The 20,977-nt window shown below is 40.4% G+C and overlaps 1 protein-coding gene across 1 annotated transcript in view; it reads right to left on the bottom strand.

Moving 5' to 3' along the window:
* The window catches only part of TMEM132C (transmembrane protein 132C), a 541,367-nt gene that overhangs the window by 227,511 nt on the left and 292,879 nt on the right, over nucleotides 1-20,977 (bottom strand). The window contains exon 3 of the mRNA XM_043978153.1: nucleotides 4,108-4,254. Within this exon, the coding sequence (XP_043834088.1) occupies nucleotides 4,108-4,254 (147 nt within the window). The remainder of the gene's footprint in view (nucleotides 1-4,107; nucleotides 4,255-20,977) is intronic.

The raw sequence follows: 20,977 nt of genomic DNA, 5'->3' as shown, positions 1-20,977 counted from the left end.
CTACTTGCTTGTTGAATTGATTTCAAAGTCGGCAAGGCACTTTACATACATTATTATCTCCAAAAGCCATGCTAGGCAGGCACTATAGATATTATTCTCCCTATTTTACAAATGGGGAAACTGAGGCTGAGAATGATTAAATAACTTGTCCATGCTAGAAAATACTTAGTGGGTTTTAAATCCAGGTTTCTCTGACTCTAAGATAAGAATGTCATCCACTAAAAACATATAGCCTCCATTAAATAATTGAACAAATATCACATTTTTTTGGGGGGGTGAGGTAATTGGGATTAAGTGACTTGCCCAGGGTCACACAGCTAATAAGTGTTAAGTGTCTGAGGCCGGATTTGAACTCACGTCCTCCTGACTCCAGAGCTGGTGCTCTATCCACTGTGTCACCTAGCTGCCCCAAAAGCACATTTTCAATGAGAGATTAATGAAAATAAAGATGTAAAGTTTTTCCCCATCCAAGTTCACACCTCGATCCCCTGAAATCAACCATTGAATCATGGAATCCCAGACTATGTCATCTCAATCTATCATCTTAAGAACCTCAAACTTTTTTCATACTGGTGGGTTTATCGCTCGTGGGCTAGAGAGTGCTGGGTTAAGGCCCACAATCTATTCTATAGAACATGAAATGTCCTAGTCTTTGAGGACATTAATGTCAATAATCAATGCCTCCAAGGGGGTCTTAGTTCGTCTTCAAATCTGACACAAGAACCCAGAAAACTCCCCATTCCCCCACTGCCAGTAACATCAAACTTGGGTATTAAGCTACTCTGAGCAGACAAAGAGAACCATGTGATTTCAGCATTAAGGACTATGATTCTTTGGCAGATTTGATTAATGTAATGGCATCCATGACTTCTGCACTGAAAGAGAACAGTCACAAGAAAATCCCCTTTAGAACACTCATTCAGAACCCACTTTGCTACAACCTCAAATTGACATGACTGAAAGGGCTGTTGCAAAATTACCCACGGAATACTTCAGGGTCTGTTCCTTGCAATCCTTAATTTCAGCTTCCTCTCAATCTTGCCCTACTACCAAAAGGAAGGACTATTTACATATACAAATTCAATCTGTATTAATTAACACATTCACTTTTATTTGCATAATCAGGCTAAAATTTTTGTGGGTTAATTAGACTTTATGCAAATTGGATTAAGGAGATTTAATTGGGGTTTTGATAACCTGACTGTTGTAGTCCACAGATATAAATACAGGCAGCCTTGCTTACAACTTACTTCTCCAACCCCATTTCTCTTTCAAGTGTTTTTTTTAAACAACCTCAGACATTCATTTCTTTTCCATGCCTTCCCTCCCTTCCTGCAAAACTGTGAAAATTCTACTCAGTGCAATAGTATCTACTTTTGATGGACTGAATAAGTAAACTGGTCAGTATACCAAATGTTTTTGCTTTTTAATGAAAACCTGTGGTTTACAGCTGGATTCTTTTCCATGTAAGGAAAGCAAAGTTTGGTGGAAAGGACACTGGGTTTATAGTCAAAGGACCCAATTTCAAGTCTTTGCTCAGCCATTTATTAACTATGGGTTCTTAGACAAATTGTTACTTCACCTCTGTGGGACTCAGTTTGCTCATTTGTGAAATGAAGGGATTGGAGCAGTTGATATTCAACTCTCAAATTCCTTGAGTCTATGATTCTGGCACTTGGTCTTGGTGCAAGAAGATCTGGGTTCCAATTCCAATTCTGCCACTTGGTACCTGTATACTCTTGGGCAGAGACCTGAACCATTTTTATCTGTATGGATGGACTAGAGCTAAGTAATCTCTAAGGTCTCTTCCACCTCTAAATAGATCCATTCCTTCAACAAGCATTTATCAAATACCTGGTATGTGTCATGAAGTAGGTTGGGGGATGGGCTTCAAAGACAAAGATGCAACCATCCCAGCCTTTCATGAATTTATAGTCTATGATGAAAATAACACAGTAAGTAAATACAAAATATGTACCAAATCAATGGGCAGCTAGGTGGTGCAGTAGGGAGAGTGCTGAGACTGGAGTCAGGAAGTTCAATGGTCTCAGACACTTACTGTATGACCCCAGGTAAGGCACTTCATCATTTTTGCCTCAGTTTCCTCATCTGTCAAATGAGTAAGAGAAGGAAATGGCCAACCTATCCAGTATCTTTGCCAAGAAAACTCCAAATGGGGTCGTGAAGAGTTGAACATGATTTAACAACAGCATAAATATGAAATAATTTCAGAGGGCAGGATTAGTATAGACTTTGGGTGAAAGGAACTATGTTAAGGTATGTGTGCTTGCTAGAGTGTGGTCTTTTCATGGTAGCCTAGAAACACAAACTTCAATGTCATAGTTTCCTCAGTTACTTGACACCATCCCTTCTCTACCATGAGATGGTTATACAGCAAGATTGAGGGATAACTCAGTCACAGTCCTATGTATTCCATTGGTACCAATGTAATGTCAAGAGGAAGGCTCCCAGAAAATTCATTGTCCTGCTCATTCCCAGGAAGACCTGGATAAGAGCCACATAGGATGAGAAGGCAGGGATGGGGTTCAATCTACTCCAATCCATGATAAGCACACATCACAGACTGCTTTAGAACTTTGCCTAAGGATTTGAGCCTTTATTTTTGGAGAAGGGGTCACTGGTGACTCAGGAAAACAAAGGAGTTATGCCATATCCACAAGGAAATTGGGTCAAAGTGTTCATTGCAAACATGGAGCATCAGAAAGAAAAAAAAAGCTCTGCAAATAAAGATGGAACATCCTTTATACTGCCTCATCCTTCTGAAGCCCAAACCAACTGGTTTTATCATCAGAAAGTGAGCCGCCCCGTTACAGATCACCAGATGGTCCTGTAGTTACCATAAGTGTCTCCAGATTTGCAGGCTGTGAGTTTAATGGCTCTGCTAAGCAGTGGTTAATAGAAGTCCTAAGTCAAGCCTCTTAGAGCAGAGGATGGAAGCATCAGAATAAATATGTGCTGAGAATACTGGGTTTCTTCTTATGGTAAGCTTTTCTGGGCTATGAGGGTTCAGATCCTACGGTTCCCCTAAAGAAAATGTTTGGAGTTAGGGTGGTCATCATAGCCGCCAACAGTAGCAACAAGCTGTCCATGACACAGCAGAGTACAATGGAAGCAACACTAAATTTGGAGTCAGGGGATATGGGTTCAAATTCCAGCTCTGCCACTTATTAGCTATGTGACTTTGGCCACATCACCTAATTTAGGGTCTTTGTTTGTTTTTTTTTCTTCATTTGCAAAATGAGTTAGCTGGGCTGAATGACCTTGAAGATTGATTCTAGCTTTAAATCTATGATCCTGGGGCAGCTAGGTAGCACAGTGGATAAAGCACTGGCCTTGGATTCAGGAGGACCTGAGTTCAAATCCAGCCTCAGACAGTTGACACTTACTAGCTGTGTGACCCTGGGCAAGTCACTTAACCCTCATTGCCCCACAAAAAAAATCTATGATCCTATGAACCCTAATACCTTAAGTGAGGTGGGTTAGGTCAATCCCTGCCTCCTTTTGTTTTGGGACTGGCACAGGGACATAGCCTCAGATATATCAGGCTTCTAGCTCTGAAAGACATCCATGTAATAACCCTCTTTTGGCTATGGTCACCAACCCATCATAAAGAGACACAGGTTTATTTTTGGAAGGGGCCTTCAAGGCCCATGGGATACTTCTACTTTTTGATTTTAAAGATGAGGGAACTGAGGCACAGAGAAATAAAGCGATTTGCTGAAGGTCATCATGTCATTGTGTGTCGAGGCAAGATTGAAACCCAGGTCTTCCTCACTCTAATATAATACCTAACTGCTATAGCTTGCTTTATTTAAGGAAATGTTCCAAAACAAAACTTGGAACTAGGTACCTTAAGGATTAGTGTTATCTTAAGGGCATTATACACACACACACACACACACACACACACACACACACACACGTATATTGGACTACCCTTTCACCCCATCAGTAAAGAATCAAAGAAGGTCAGTGGAGGTGGGCAGAGTCCCAACAGAAAAGAATGAAAGAATGAAAAAAAAAGTTATCTTCTCCTCTCTTGCCCCCTCCCTCCTCTAGTAAACAATGCTTTCCAATATTTCTTACCTGTTCCTAGAACTGGACACTATCCGTTGGCAGATCACTGTGGTGGTTGAGTGTTTCCCACCATTTCCCATCTCCTGTTTGACATCCCATTGTCGAGGCTCACTTGTCTTGATGCTAAGAATGTTCACGCCTTTCTTCACTTTGGCCCTGTGGGGTCAGAGATTATAAAATAGGTATTAATGACTCATCCAGCAACCTGTTCTTTCAACTGCAGGCACCCGAGCTCCATTGTCCAATGGTCAAGACAATTTTTTCCTCCAGAACCTGGGGATAGCTAGGATTTATTTATATAGCACTGTAAGGTTTGCAAGGTGTTTTATATGTGATGTTCCTAAGGCATATGCCTTATTATTATTATTTTAATTGTTATCTCTACCTTACAGATGAGGAAACTGAGGCTGACATGACTTGCTAAGAGCTGGGGTACAAATACAAGCAAGCAAGATGGTGAATCCCTTTAGGGAGCTTCTGTCCTAATGAGGGAAGACAACAGATAAAGAGGAGAAGGTAAAGATATGGGAAAGGTGAGGGTTGGGGAGGGAAGAGGATACCTGAATAGGTGCATGAAGAGAAAGGGAAATATAGTGAAAGATGAGATAAGGTAAAGGCTCAGTTATCAGAGCCAGGGAACTCAGGAGACAAAACGATTGGAGAATATGGCCAAGGTAAGGAGATTATAGGGAATTGGGACATATTCTTCATCTGGGATCAGAAAGAGGATGCTTCGATTCCCCTTCATAAGAATTTGACACCCCCCCACCTCCTCAGGAAAGGGGGGAGGGACAGGAGAAGGGAACTATATCTCTAGGACAGGGCCAATGGTGACACCATCAATAGATGCCTCTTATGTCTCTATCTCTTTCATGGTAACTTCCCTTGATATCCCAGATATCAAGAAAAGAAAATGTCCCTTTAGCTAAGATTTGCCATTCTCCTTCTCTGGGCTCAGTTTCTTTCTCTGTAAGGTGAGACACTTGGACTGCATGGCCCCTGGGATTCCTTCCATCTGGATGATTTGAAGATGGCAAAGTACACAGCATTCAGAAGAAAGGATTGCCAAGCCCTTTCCATACTCCCCACCACAAGGCATAAACATGAATTTTTCTAGAATGCTCATGATTCAAGAAAACACCTGGAGAACTCGATAGTCCCTGACTTGCTTCCTTTGCAGCAAATTCCACATCAGTAGCCAGCCTGCTTACTAGAATTCTGACTTACATCAGCCAGTCCATAAGCATTTATTAAGCACTTATGAAATGCCAATCACTGTGCTAAGTGCTGGGGATACAAAGGGACAGTCCTTACCCTCAAGGGGCTTACATTCTGATGTGGAAACTAAGATATAAAAAAACTAGGTACAGAGTATATATATATTTACATATGTATATGTTATATACATCTATACATATGCTACCTAGTTTTTAATCAATAGCACATATGTAATATATAGCATATATGGGATAATTGTTGTTATTGTTGTTCATTCTTTGTTTTTGAAGAGGACCAATGACATCATGAGGGTGATGTCAGCTTTTCAGTGAATTGCATTTGAATGAGGCAGGGCTGTGCAAAATCATCAGCCTCGCTCTCTCCTCCAGAATCACTGAAATCCAGTGGCAAGACATAGTGAGGACCACTGTCAATGGCCCAGCAGTATACTATATTGTTGACTACTATATATAGTATATAAATATGTATATTTGCATGTGTACACACATATAATACATGCATACACACATATGTATGAGTGTATACACATACACACATCTTATATATATATAATGAGTATATACACATACACACATTATATATATATATATATATATATATATATATATATATATATACACACACACACACACACACAGACACAGAGAAAGAGAGACAGAGACAGAGACAGAGAGAGAGAGAGAGAGAGAGGGGAAGGCAATCTGAAAGGAGATGACATTAACAGCTAGAAAGCCTGGGAAGGGCCTCCTGCGGAAGGTGGGTTTGAGCTGAATCTTAAAAGAAGTCAGAGAAATGAAGATAGAGGTGAGGCAGGAGAACAAGGGCCCTGTTAAGAAGCTTTGTTAAACTAAACCCCGCCTTCATCATGGAAGACTTGGCACTACATGCCTTTGTAAAACAAAGTCCAAAACAACATTCCCATCCTCACCTAAGCATTTGTACCCACCTGGCGATAGCAACACAGACTGTCTGCCTAGCTTGGGCAGGTTTTCCCTCCCTTGCCTGAAGGAAGCACCTTAGGGAAATGTTCCAGGCTTCCTTGAAATGGAGTTTGTCCCATTTGGATTTTGCTCAGGAATTCTCTTTCCACTGAAGCTACAAATTGTTCTTTCTGCCTCACAGTTCAGATTAATAGGAGGATTCTTGTTGACTGAGGCAGGCATCTTATCCCAACGTGGGTTGGGAGTAGGAGCTACTAAAATGGAATAAAAAGAGTGAGGCCACCAGTCCATTGTACTCATTTAGACTCCTGTTTAATGAGGGTGTTAGCTTTTCATATCTACATTAAGGAAAAGTCATTTAGAGGGGGTAATGTTCCCAGGGAAAATTGGTTCTATGGAGGAAGGCTGAACTTGGCACTAGGAATGGGGTGAAAACGCTGGATTCAAGGCTTCCAAGATAAACACTCAAGTTTATATTGTGGAAACATAACATGCTCTGTGGGCAAGAGTTATCAGGATGGGGGCAGTGGTGGCTACTTCCCAACATGGTTAAGCAGACAGAACCAAAGTGGATGAATAAGCCACTGTGTCAGAGGAGATGCAGTAGACACCAAGGCCTGTCTCCCCTGCATATACACGCAGAAGTGTCACTGAATTAAAGCTAGGCCATCAAATCTCAGCCTTCCACATATATTTTTGAAAGTTTCCCATTAATTCCAGGCTTCTTGGCTTGTCTTTCATAATCTTGGCTGCCGTCACATCCATTCCATGGAGGTGTAAATGCATTTACACGTCTCATTCTTTATACTTAGAACTGTTTCTAGTCTAGTGAATGTGCACCAGCCTTTAAATAAGGATTTATTCACTGAGGCACTGTGCTTGGTTCTGAGGGTACAAAGGGAGAAACCAAATTGTCCTCACCTTTGAGTGGCTTATATTCTATTGGGGGGGTTGATATATTAAATATAAAATATGTATATATACACAAAATATCTATATGTGTGTATATGTATGTGTGCATATGTATGTATATATGTATTTGTACACATATACACATATAAAAATATATGCATATAAATACAAAAATACATACACATATACTTTATATATATACACATATTTTATATACATATATTATACACATATATTATACATACTTATACACACATACCCCAAAATTGTGGGAGGTGTTAAGAAAGGTAGGAGGTGGTACCTGTGTTAAACTTTGGGGGGTATTTTAAAGTATTTTATTATTTTCCAGTTAAATATGTAACGATTGGAATGACACCACCTGCTGGGGACCTACTGTAGGAAAGCTCCAACATGAGGAGAGGGCCTCTGAGGGCAGGACCATGTGTCTTTTCTTTGGTGTCAGGAAGTGATGTTTGCTTGTGGGAGGAAGAAGGGGGAGGCTGGCGTGCTGGGTCATTCTCTTTCCTGAGGACTCTGGTGGAAAAGGGAGCTAGGAATGCTCTCTCCCTTTAATAGATAGATGAATCTAGGTCTTTCTCTCTCTCTTTACCAAATTCTTATTCTCCTTAATAAATTCTTAAAAACCTAACTCTTGCTAAAGCTTATAATTTATTGGCAACCACTCATTAGATATTTTAGACAGTGTAGCTAGAATTTTAGCCCTTACATATATAACTGGAAATTATAAGTTATATGTAAAATAACGATCATTTTAAACATATGTTTTCAGAAAATTTTTAGTTCCAAATTTTTTTCTCCCACCTTCCCTTCCCTCCCTCCTCCCCAAGATGGAAAGCAGTCTGATATAGGTTGTATATGTACAATCATGTTAAACATATTTCTACATTAGTCATCTTGTAAAAGAATCGGAGCACAATGGAAAACCCCCCCAAAAGAAGGAAAAAAAGTCTAAAAGTAGAAACAGTATGGTTCAATCTGCATTCATAATTCACAGTTCTTTTTTCTGGATGTTGAAAACATTTTCTTCATAAGTTCTTTGAAACTATTTAGGATCACTGCACTGCTGAGAAGAGCCAAGTCTATCACCATTGTTCATCATACAATGTTTCTGTTACTGTATACAATGTTCTCCTAGTTCTGTTGCTCTTAGCATCATTTCATGTAAGTTCTTCCAGGTTTCTCTGAACTCCTCCTGCTCATCATTTCTTACAGCATAATAGTATTCCATTACATTTATATACCACAACTTATTTAGCCATTCCCCTATTGATGGGCATTCCTTCAATTTCCAATTCCTTGCCACCACAAAGAGAGCTGCTATAAATATTTTTGTACATATATGTCCTTTTCCCTTTTCTATGGTCTCTTTGGGATACAGACTTAAGAGTGGTACCACTGGATCACAGGGTATGAACAGTCCCATAGCCCTTTGGGCATAGTTCCAAATTGCTCTCCAGAATGGTTGGATCAGTTTGCAGCTCCACCAATGATGAATTAGTGTTCCCCTGTTTTAAACTTTGAATCAAGGTAGGTAGATGTAAGAAACAGGGGTGAGGAGGAAGAACATACAAGACATGGGGTGGTAGGGGGAGGCAAAGGCATTGAGGTGGGAGATGTACTGTGTTGTTTGAGAAATAGCAAGTTGATTAATTTGTCAAGAATGTTGAGTTTGTGAAAGACACTAATCCATGTATACAATACCTCCTTTATAATATTCTGACCCTATTCAAAATTCTTGAGAATAATCACGAACCTAGGCATTTTATTTAGCCTCTGCCTCAATTTCTTCAAGTATAAAATAGTGATAATAATAGCACCTACCTCACAGAGCTGTTGTGAGGATCAAATGAGATAATATTTATAAAGAGCTTAGCAGAGTACCTGGTATGCAGTAGGTGCTTCATAAATGCATGATTCTTTCCTTCTTTCTTTATTGTTGTTCAACAAAACCCACACACCTCAATTGAATCAGTCTGCTTATAATGGCCTAAATATATACTGTGTTCCCATAGTCATTTGTTGGATCAATTCTGTTTATCTTGTCTTTCCAAATACATTGTGTGACAATCAACATTTTGAGAGACATAGTTTCTGGGTAATTTAATCATTTTATTAATAAGGCCTGGTGGGTTATTAATGAGAGGATGGACATTTGGCTGTCTCTCTCAGACCAAAGACCCCATGGTGATGGGTCACAGAGTTTATATCCCCTTGAAACAGTAGGTAGTCAACTGGGGCCAAGAATTGACCCCTATACAGAGAGATTATCTCCAGCCTTGGAGTATCAATTCAAAGAATTTCCTCTTTTTCAAGGGGGGGTGGTGGCACATAAACGCCCCCTTCCCCCCCCCCCCCCATGGAGAAGATTTCAACTATCTAGATAAATGAACCTGTCTCCACCTAAGCTTGAGTAGAACACAATGAGCTTCCCCACCCTAAGATTCCTTGCAAGCTTGGGATGGGTCTGACCAAGATGAAGAGGTTCATTGTAATTTTATTTTCTTTTGCTTTTTTTGGTGAGGCAATTGGGGTCAAGTGACTTGCCCAGAGTCACACAGCTAGTAAGTGTTAAGTGTCTGAGGCCGGATTTGAACTCAGATCCTCCTGAATCCAGGGCCAGTGCTCTATCCACTGTGCCACCTAGCTGCCCCGCAATCTTATTTTCAAGGAGAAAGTAGACCTCTAAAAGTCAGGGTTTTGGAAGAAGAGGGAAGCTCTTAACCTCCCCAAAATATCAGTAATTAATAATAATTTCTCACAATCATAAGCTCCTTGTGGAGAGGTAGGAGGTAAGGTTATACTTCTTTGTACCCCCGTTTACCCACACTGACCATCACAGCACTAAGGTCACAGTAGTTGACTGATTCATTGAATATTTTTCTCTGTATTGTTCATATTGTTGTTGTTGTTGTTGGTGGTGGTGGTGGTGGTGTGGTGTGTGTGTGTGTGTGTGTGTATATGTGTGTGTGTTTGAGAGAGAGAGAGAGAGAGATGGAGCCAGAGACAGAGAGAGAAAGGGAGAAAGAAACACATAATTATTAAACACCTACTAAATGTTAGGCAGTATGCTAATGCTTTATAAAAATTATCCCATTTCATCTTATTTGATCTTCACAACAACCCTGGGAGGTACATGTGAAGAAACTGAAGCAGAGATTATGTGATTTACCCACATTCACAGAGCTAATAAATATTTGAGACTGGATTTGAACTCAGGTCTTCCTGATTATGGGGCAGCTGGGTGGCTCAGTGGATTAGATCAGGGCTTCCTAAACTTTTTCCACCCCTGACCCCTTTTTGCCTGAGAAATTTTTACATGATCCTGGGTATATAGGTATATAAAATCTTTTATTGTTGCCAAATTTTTCATGACCCTCACATTTAGTTACACAACCCACGGTTTAATAAACTAGGGATCAGAGTACTGAGCCTGGAGTCAAGAAGGCCTGAATTCAAATCTGGTCTCAGACATTTACTATCTTTCTCTGGGCAAGTCACTTCAACTCTGTTTGCCTTAATCCACTGGAGAAGGAAACAGCAAACTACTCCAGTATCTTTGCCTACCCTCCCCCCCCCAAATCAACAAAACAAAACAAAACAAAAAAACCTGTGGACTATATTCCTGCTCTATGGTCCCCCAAACCACAAAGAGTCAGACATGACTGAATAACAAGAAATCTCCTGAATTACAGACCCAGTGCTCTGTCCACAGCACCATCTAGCTGCATAGTAAGAGTCAGAAAAACAGACCCAGAGACAAAGACCAAGATTTCCATGGAAGAGTGAACTTTCAGAAAGTGAAATCAATGGTTCTTAAACTTAATTAGTCTTAGAATGTTTGATGAGGGCCCTAAGGGGTTTAATATTTATGGTTCACAAGGCCTGGAAGCCCAAAAAGATGCAGGTTCTCAGCCCAGTTCTCCCTGACACCAAGGCTGGCTCACCATCCCATGAGTATCACTGCCTCTTTTGTCTTTGAATATAATATCAGCAAAGAATGTTGCAGAGAAAACCATGAATTTCATGGGGACACATTCAAATAAACAAACAGACATCGCTGTTTCGCTGTTACAACCCCACTAGGTAGGTAGGTACCAGAGCTGGTGGGTCCCTCCTTATTTATAACACTATAATGCTTAATGTCTGTGTATACCCAGACAATCTATGCTCTCCACCTGCGTAGTACAAATGTTTACAGTTAAACATTTATTCTCTTTTAGCATTTCACGACTTACAAGCAAAACCCATTTCTGCCACATTCCAAAGATTGCCTGGCTCTGCTGTTTCACAAGTGATAATTAACGTCTTTAAAGAAAATCAATATTCAGCATGAGCCTTGTGCTCCAGCAGCCCAGGGTTCCCCTCTAGGCTTAGAGGGATTCGAGTTGTGGGTTTCCTTGCCACGCCTGCCTCCTTTTCTCCCTTTCCATCAGTTTCCTTGGTTTTAGAAATTGTCAAGGGGTCCTGTTTGGGGTTAATAAAGGGGAGAATTGTTTAACAGCTATGCAGCTCTGGGTTACCATGGGAAGGCTTGGTTTGGGTCCCTCTCTAAGTAAATAGTTAGGGTAGGTCAAAGTCATTCCAACCAGTTTTCATTTTGAAGTCAGATCACTTCATAACCAGGATGCTACTCTTAGACCCAGAGTCGGGAGAGATCTGCATTCAAATCCTGCCTTTCAACCAGGAGAAAATCACTTACCCACAGAAAGCTTCACCTTCTTTGTCTCAGAAAACGGGAATAACTACCACCATAGTACCCACCTTACTGATTGTGAGCCTCAAATCAGATACTATAAATAAAGTTCTTAGCGATCTTCTCTAATGTTCACTAATAGTTAGTTCCTCTACATCTTAGGAATGGTGGAGTCAGAGGACCAAGGTTCAAATACTCTTAGCTAGCATTTACATGGGGCTCTAAAGTTTACTTACATCATATCATTTGATCCTCAAAATGACCCTGGGAGGTAGGTGCTATTATTGTCTCCACTGTACAATGGAAGAAACAGAGGTTGAGAAAGGCTAAATGAATTGCCAAGGTCACAGAACTAATAAGTATCTGAGCTAGGATTGGAACTCAGGTCTTCTTGACTCCAAGTTAAGCACTCTGCTACTTATGTATCTATCAACCATTTATTGGATGTGTGACCTTGGCCATGTACTATAAGCTAACTGAGCTTAAGTTTCTTATCTGTAAAAATATAACTGCATTCATTTATAGTTAGATTTGTTGTTTGGTCATTTCAGTTGTGTCTGACTCTTCATGACCCCATTTAGGGGTTCTTGGCAGAGATATTGGAGTGGTTTGACATTTCCTTTTCCAGCTCGTTTTTTATATGAAGAAACTAAGGCAAACGGGGGAAGTGACATGCTCAGGGTCACACAGCTATTAAGTGTCTGAGAGAGAATTTGAACTCAGGAAGACAAGTCTTCTGGACTTCAGGCCTGGAACTCTAAGTAATATTACGTTACCTAATGCCCTTATAGCCAGAGGACCTAGTTTAAATCCGATTTCTATCACCTAATACATGAGTGAGCTTGGTCACATCACTTACGTTTTCTAGGCCTCAGTTTCCTCATTCATAAAAATGAGGTGGTTGGCCTACATAGCTTCAGATCTAAATCTATAATCCTATGATTCTAGACCCATCACTGAAATTACCATACACCCAAATATACCATATACCCATGAGATGGATATTTAGGAGCAGGGCTGGATGGATAGATTCAGTACTAATGAAGGGCCCTTAAACAATTACAAATTCCAGGGCACAGCAAAGCATATTACCCTGAGTAAGCTAGATGGCACAGTATGTAGAACACTAGACCTGGAGTAAGGAAGACCTGAGTTCAAATCTACCATTTCATACTTATTAGCTGTATGACTTTGGGCAAGTCACTTAATCATCTGTCTACCTCAATTTCTTGCTCTCTAAAATGGGGATAATAGTACCCATCTCTCAGAGTGTTGTGAGGATAAAATAAGATATTATTTGTAAAGTACTTAATATAGTGCCTAGAATATAGTAGGCTCTTAATAAATGCTTGATCTCCTTGCAAGCAAATGAATATGGGACTTCCAGACTGGGCTCATTTATTCCCAAATGGGGCAGGATTCCCAAATGTCCAGAGGTTCAACTCCATGCAGAAGGATGCACTGAGACCTGCCTGTCCAAGAGTGCAGTTTTTTGTTGTTCTTTTTTTAAAAATGAACATTTGAATCTAGGCACAGTAGAATTTTTCAAATTTATTCTATTTTTAATTTATGGAATAAAACAAGCATTTCCATAACATAGTATGAGAAAAAAGATGATTACATATGAAACATCAAACCTATTATGTACAGCTTACTATTTCTTTTAAATATATATTTTTTATTTTTTTGGCAAGGCAATGAGAGTTAAGTGACTTGCCCAGGGTCACACAGATAGTGTCGAGTCTGAGGCCAGATTTGAACTCAGTTCCTCCTGAATTCAGGGCCAGTGCTTTATTTACTGCTCCACCTAGTTGCCTCCCTCCTTTTAAATATATAATAGTTATCATGTAGATTCCTTTTTTCCCCCCTTCTCCCCTCCCCCTACCTTGTTATGTCAGGTAGAATAGAATTTGAATCTGCTGTGGGTACATTTTTCTTTTTTAAATAGGTTTGGTGAAGTTGTGTATCAGAGAGAATGGAAAACTTTCCTGAGAATACAGAGGATACAATATAAAGTCTTTTTTTTTTTTTTCAGGACAGTTAGGGCTAATTGACTTGCCCAGGGTCACACAGTTAGTAAGTGTCAAGTGTCTGCGGCTGGCTTTGAACTCAGGTCCTTCTGAATCCAGGGCTGGTGCTTTATCCACTGTGCTACCTAGCTGCCTCCAACAATATGAGGTATTGTAGGGAAAGCATTAGGTTCATTGTTTGAAGGCTGAAATGGAGGCTCCTGAGTCTAGTCTCCTCATTTGGGCAAATGAAGCCCAGGGTAGTTAAGTGGGATGTAAGCCCTTTGAGGGAAGGCTGTTGTTTTTTTGTTTGTTTCTTTGTTTTGTTTTGTGTTTTTTTTTTTTTTAGTATCCATAGCACATAGAATAGTGGTTGCATTTCATAGGGGTTTAATCAATGTTTGTTGAACTCAATTTAATTGTGTAACCTATCCAAGGGTGGTAAATGGCAAAGATAGACTTTTTTTTTGGTGAGGCAGTTGGGGTTAAATGACTTGCCCAGAGTCACACAGCTAGTAAATGTCAAGGGTCTGGGGCCAGATTTGAACTCAGGTTCTCCTGAATCCAAGGCCAGTGCTCTATCCACTGTGCCACCTAACTGCCCCCAAAGATAGGCTTTTAACTTGGGTTTTCTGACTCCAATATCAGTACTTTTCCCATTGTAATACTATGTAATACGATACTATGACATTCCCACAGTAATTAAGATTTACAAAGCACTTTTTTCATGATAACCATAGAAGACTGCTGGTATACAAAGTATCATACTTATTTTAGAGATTAAAGTACTGGAGGTTAAACGATTTGCCCATGGTCACACAGCTAGTGAAATATTAGAGTCAGAATTCAAATCTAAGGTCTTTCAGGAAGTAGTATGAAGTCATGGAGGGAGAATGGACTCTGGAATTTAAATCCTATTTTTGATTATAAGTACCTATGTGACATTGGACAAGTCATTTGTGCCTCTCCGGTCCTCAGTTTCTTTTTCTGTAAAATGAAGAGGTTGGAGTAGATGGCATCTGAAATCCACTTCCATGGACCTTTCCCTGTGACCTATGATGACCTTTGTAGCAGACTGTTTTTCATTCTACTCCTAATTTTTTGGATTCTATCTACCATGGCCTTCCTCTTCTGTATGTAATCCACTTTCTCCCTCTTCAGCTCCCTTTTTTTGTGTGTGTGTTGTCTTCCCTTGTTAGAATATAAATTCCCTGAGGCCAGGGTTTCTGCTTATTTTCTGCTTGTATTTGGATTCCCAAAACTTAGCACAGCATCCAGCACACAGTAAGTCCTTAACAAATGCTTGTTGACTTGACTTGACCCCATGACAGTAATGGCTGATTGTCATACCAGAAGGAGATCTACAGAATGAAGACAGCCCAGCCTTTCTCCCTAAATGGTCAATCCCGTTTTATTGATGCTGAGCCCTCATATATTTAAATGTCGGGTTTCTGAGAGGAGATAGCAAAACTCTAAATCCCTTGCACTGATAATCTACACCCTAACTCCGCCTTACCAAGAACTGTCATAAAACAAAAACATTAGACTTTAAAGTCCAAACAGATTTATGGCCCCATTATAGTTGTTCTATCCATCTTGCATGTCTGACTATTGTTGCTCAGGGTATTAAGAGGAAAATAATACCATCTACAATGAATAAAAATGATTGTGTTGCCCTTTACAAGTGGTCCATACTACATAAATGCATAACACACCAACATTTCTTTCCCCCTTCAGAATAAGGATCATAAATCTGTTCCCTCCCCCAGCCCCCACCACTCTCTTGCTAGGACTGGCCCCAAGTCATTCATTTTACACTTCCCTACCTGCCATGCCACCTACAGCACATACCTTCAGTCCCCTGATCTCCTTTATGAATCTGGAATCATAATTAAACCAACTCTATTCTTATTCCCGGAAATGAAGACTCAACATAGTCCCCAATGACTCTACTTTCTATATAACTTCCCCAAACAAAACATTTCTCCCTGGGCATTACTCCCCTATAGGTGTTGTCTTCCCCTTTTCGAATGTAAGCTCCTCGAGGTCAGAGGCTGTCTTTGCTTTTGTCTTTTATTCCAAATGCATAGCAAGTGCTTGGCACATAGGAAATATTTAAAACATGTTCTTTTATTAATTAATCAATCAATTAATTAATTAATTCTATAGCTGCTGAGGAGGCAAGTGGGTGGCTCAGGGGCAGGAAGACCTGGGCTCAAATCCAGCCTCAGACACTAACTAGCTGTATGACCCTGGATATGACAATTTAAACTGTCTGCCTCATTTCCCTCAATTGTGAAATGGGGATAATAAAAGCATCTACCACCCAGGATTATTGTAAGGATCAGATGAGATAAAATTTGTAAGGCACTTAGCACAATGTCTGTCATCACGTAATAGGCATTTAACAAATCCATCCATCCTTCCTTCCTTCCTTCCTTCCTTCCTTCCTTCCTTCCTTCCTTCCTTCCTTCCTTCCTTCCTTCCTTCCTTCCTTCCTTCCTTCCTTCCTTCCTTCCTTTTTCCCTCTCTCATTCCCTGCTTCCCTTCCTTCTTTCCTTTCAACTAGTTCAAACCTTGGGGTTGAAGATGATTTATTATTTGGGGAAGAGTTTGAGGGCATGAAAACCAAAGGGTTTGCAGCAGTTCCCAAGACAGGGGCAATTCTATGATCCCCTTGATCACTGCAATTTCTTTTTAGAAGTTTATTTATATTCTCCATTTGTGTGGGTCCATATGCCTTTGAGATTCATCCTCTTTTCCCAAACATAATTCTCTGCCTCTAACACAGTCTAAGAACAGCAGCCACTGAATCATCTGGAACAAACCCTCTCTCCCACTCTCAGATCTATTGTGAAAATTACACTCAAACTGCATTTCAGGCTTAGAAAGTTTGATAAGTGATTTTCTTTTTCACTTTTCAATTCAACTTAACAAACACTGACCTCTTTTGGTTGTTACCTTCTGGTGGTTTAAATTTATCTTTGATGCCAGGGAACAGGGACTCATCAATCAATCAATCAATCAACAAATATTTAGTAAGAACTTATTAACTACCAGGCACTTTTCTAAGAGCTGAGAAGGAAAATACAAAGTAAAAATTGTCCCTGATCTCAAGGAGTTTACAGTCTAATGAAGGAGACAACATATACATATGTAGTTAAAAATATAAGATAGGGGCAGCTAGATGGTGCAGTGGTTAAAGCACCGGCCCTGGATTCAGGAGTACCTGAGTTCGAATCCAGCCTCAGACACTTGACACTTACTAGCTGTGTGACCGTGGGCAAGTCACTTAACCCCCATTGCCTACAAAAAAAAACCAAAAACATAAAAATATAAGATATATGAAGCCTTCAATCTGATCTGAAGGTAGGGAAGCTCTGGCTTTTAAAAATTATTATAGGTGGTGCAGTGGATAAAGCACCAGCCCTGGAGTCTGGAGGATCCAAGTTCAAATCCGGCCTCAGACACTTGACACTTACTAGCTGTGTGACCCTGGGCAAGTCACTTAACCCTCATTGCCCACCCTAAAAACATATTATTATGCTAAAAATATCTTATTTATGGAAGCAGCTAGGTAGTGCAATGGATAAAGCACTAGCCCTGGGTTCAAGAGGACCTGAGTTCAAATGTGGTGTCACACACTTGACGTTTACTAGCTTTGTGACCATGGGGCTTGCAAGTCACTTAATCTTCATTGCTCTTCTTCCAGAGTGCGGAATAAGATTATAATAGAAGGTAAATAAAGGCAAATTTGGGCCAGGCATAGTGGCCATGCCACTGCAGAGGCTGTGACTGGTGGATCTCTTGAGCTTAGGACCCCATTTAGGGTTTTCTTGGCAGACATATGGGGAATGGTTTGCCATTTCCTTCTCCAGCTCACTTGACAGATGAAGAAACTGAGGCAAACAGGGTTAAGTGACTTGCCCAGGGTCACACAGCTAGGAAATGTCTGAGGCCAGATCTGAACTCATAAAGATGAGGTTTTCTGACTCATGGCCCAGTGCTTTATATACTGTGATATTTTCCTTTGCAACTAGGCCTTCTGATTCCAAGTTGAGCTTCCAATTTACTCAGGTATTCTGATCCCAAGTGGAGAGCTCTTTCCAGTATACTACACTGCCTTCAGTTATTTATTAACCTAAAAACCTGTCCACCAGTCTTTGTATATTCACTTTCACATTTCTTCCATTTTGTGCTTTAGGTAGTTGGTGGTCATCTGTGAGGACAGAATGTTGCAGGGCCTTCCCCAAAGTTGTGTACCTCTCCTTTCCCTTGACCCATTGTTGGACTTCTCTATTGAGCCAATCAACCAGTCATCAGGGATTTAGTAAGTGTTTAATTCATGCCAAGCACTAAGCTAAGAACTGGGGATACCAACCCCCCCACCAAAAAAAAACCAACAAAAGGGTCCGAATAATCTTTTTTTCAAGGAGCTTACATTCTCATGGGAAGAACAATAAGCAAATAGTACAGTCAATGTAAATAAAGTGTAGATGAAAAGTAACCATAGAGAAAAGGCACTAGCAGCTGGGGGAACCAAGAAAGACCTCTAGCAGAAGCTGAGTTTAGAAGGAAAGTTAAGGAAGGAGAAGAAGGAGACCATGTCAGGCATGGGGCCTGGCCAGTGCAAACACCTGGAGGGGGGAAATGGAGGGTCACATGCAGGAACATGCTGGTATGTGTTTAATAACTGGCTCTGCAACAAAATGTACATGACACACTTTAAAATTTCATCTGAATTATTACTATTTTGCCCATCACGTAGCCAATCAATAAAACAATAGATCCAACCCTGATCTGTACCATTGGTGTTTTCCAAGGTGTAAATGTCAACACTGAAAATTTAACAATTGTCTCTTAAGAGCTGGCTCAAGATGGGCAGCATGCTTAGCCCGCCCCTGGTACATTCACAGAACAGTAAGGAAGCCAATAAAATTGGATCGTATTGTATGTGGAGGGGAGTGAATTGTAAGAAGATAAGATTGTAAGTTAGGAGGGGGTAAAATGTAAAGGGCTTAGGAAATCTTGGGTGCTAGGCTGAACTGTAAGCTGCCTGGGTTCTCGGGTTCACAGGAATTGTTACAGGGTAAGACACAGCTGTGTGTTGGAAAACACCTTTCAACCCACTCTTCCCTATTCTCCATCCTCTTCCCTGCACTCCTGGATGTTACAATGTTTGAGGATAGGGACCCCGAAACAAACTGCAAACACCCATATTCTATAGCAACTGGTTGAGGATGGTGTAAAATGTGGCAGAATCAGTTTAGCATTCACAAAGCTTCCCGGCCTAATTGCTAGTACAACTATATTGTGCTACTACCTGACAACATCTTACATCCATCTGCAGCCCCAAGATTACCATGCTGTATTTATGCATGTGCACATGCTAACGATTTTATGGCCTTTCCTGTAGCTATTTTAGCTCATATATTGGCACAATTCTAATTTAATTTCATAATAAGCTCAACATGAAGGTATTACATGCAACACAACAGGTACACAATTTGCCGAAATGACAGCAATAGGGAATAAGGCCAGATTGAATGTTGAAGGCCACATTACCTTCATTATGTCTATATGGACAATTCAGAGAACTATCCTTTGTTGCCTGAATTAAGCATGCAATCACAGCCATTTATCATTAGCCAGGAGGGTACCTTAACCTCTTTGATGCTTTAATGGATCTCTGATTGTATCAGTGTGGGTACACCAGTTGATGGCACAAATCCCAACCTAGCCACACCTTCTCACTTTTAGTTACTCTTATCATATATATATATATATATATATATATATATATATATATATATATATATAGTGAGGCAATTGGGGTTGAGTGACTCACCCAGGGTCATACAGCTAGTAAGTGTTAAGTGTCTGAGGCTGGATTTGAACTCAGGTACTCCTGACTCCAGGTCCGGTGCTCTATCCACTGCACCACCTAGCTGCCCCAGTTACTCTTATTATTGTTCAGTCATTTTTAAGTTGTGTCCAACTTTTCATGACCCTGTTTTCTTGACAGAGATACTGGAGTGATTTGTCATTTCCTTCTCCAGGTCATTTTATGGATGAGGAAACTGAGGCAAACAGCACTAAGTGACTTGCTCAGGGTCACACAGTAAGTGTCTGAAGCTGGATTTGAACTCAGGAAGAATAATCTTCCTGACTCCCGGGCCAGAACTCTATCCATTATGGTGCCACCTAGCTGCCTTAGTTACTCTTGTCCTCTTCTAGCTTCCTGAATTTCAGTACTTTAAAGTAAATGTCTTGTTTCTGTGGCAAAGTACTTTGTTCTCTCATTTGCCAAACAGACACCCCAAACTCTCCTCTTCTATATTCATGGGATCATAGATTTGCAAGTGGAAGGGATTTGAGAAGACATGGAGCCCAATGTCCTCACTTTACAGGTGATCATGGATTCAGAGCTGGAAAGGGAGTTGTTCAGTCATTTAGTTGTGTCCACCTCTTCGTGACCCCATAGAACATACTGTTCATGAGGTTTTCTTGGCAAAGATGCTGGAGTGGTTTGCCATTTCCTTCTCCAGTGGATTAAAGCAAATGGAGGTTAAGTGACTTGCCCAAAGTCACATAGCTAGTAAATGTCCAAGGCCAGATTGGAACTTAGGTCTTCCTGACTCCAGGTTCACCATTTTGTCCACTGAGCTATTTAGTAGCCTCTTAAATGGGACTTTGGAGGCCATTAATTCCAACCCCATCATGTTACAGATGAGAAAAGTAAGGCCTAGAGAGATTAAGTGGCCAAGGATCACACACAGTATTGGTGACAGGATTTGAATTCAACTCTTCCTGACTCCAAGTCCAATATTCTATCTACTACACCATCTTGAAAACCTCAAGGACAATGAAAAAAATCATCGCAAAAACACCATCGTTCTTGCTACAAACCCTTGATCCATTCTTTATCAAGAACATGCTGTTAGGACATATTCATTTTTTATTTTAAAAAAAGTTGATGCTTATAGATAGTCTAGAAATATCATTCTTGGCATCCTCTCCCACTATAATTGAAGACAGAGAAAGGGATTGGCCGGGACTGAGGG

Source organism: Dromiciops gliroides, chromosome 1 (assembly GCF_019393635.1).
Source record: "Dromiciops gliroides isolate mDroGli1 chromosome 1, mDroGli1.pri, whole genome shotgun sequence".
Lineage (NCBI taxonomy): Eukaryota > Metazoa > Chordata > Mammalia > Microbiotheria > Microbiotheriidae > Dromiciops > Dromiciops gliroides.
Note: the sequence above shows the minus strand (reverse complement) of the source record. Positions and strands in the feature narration are given on the sequence as shown.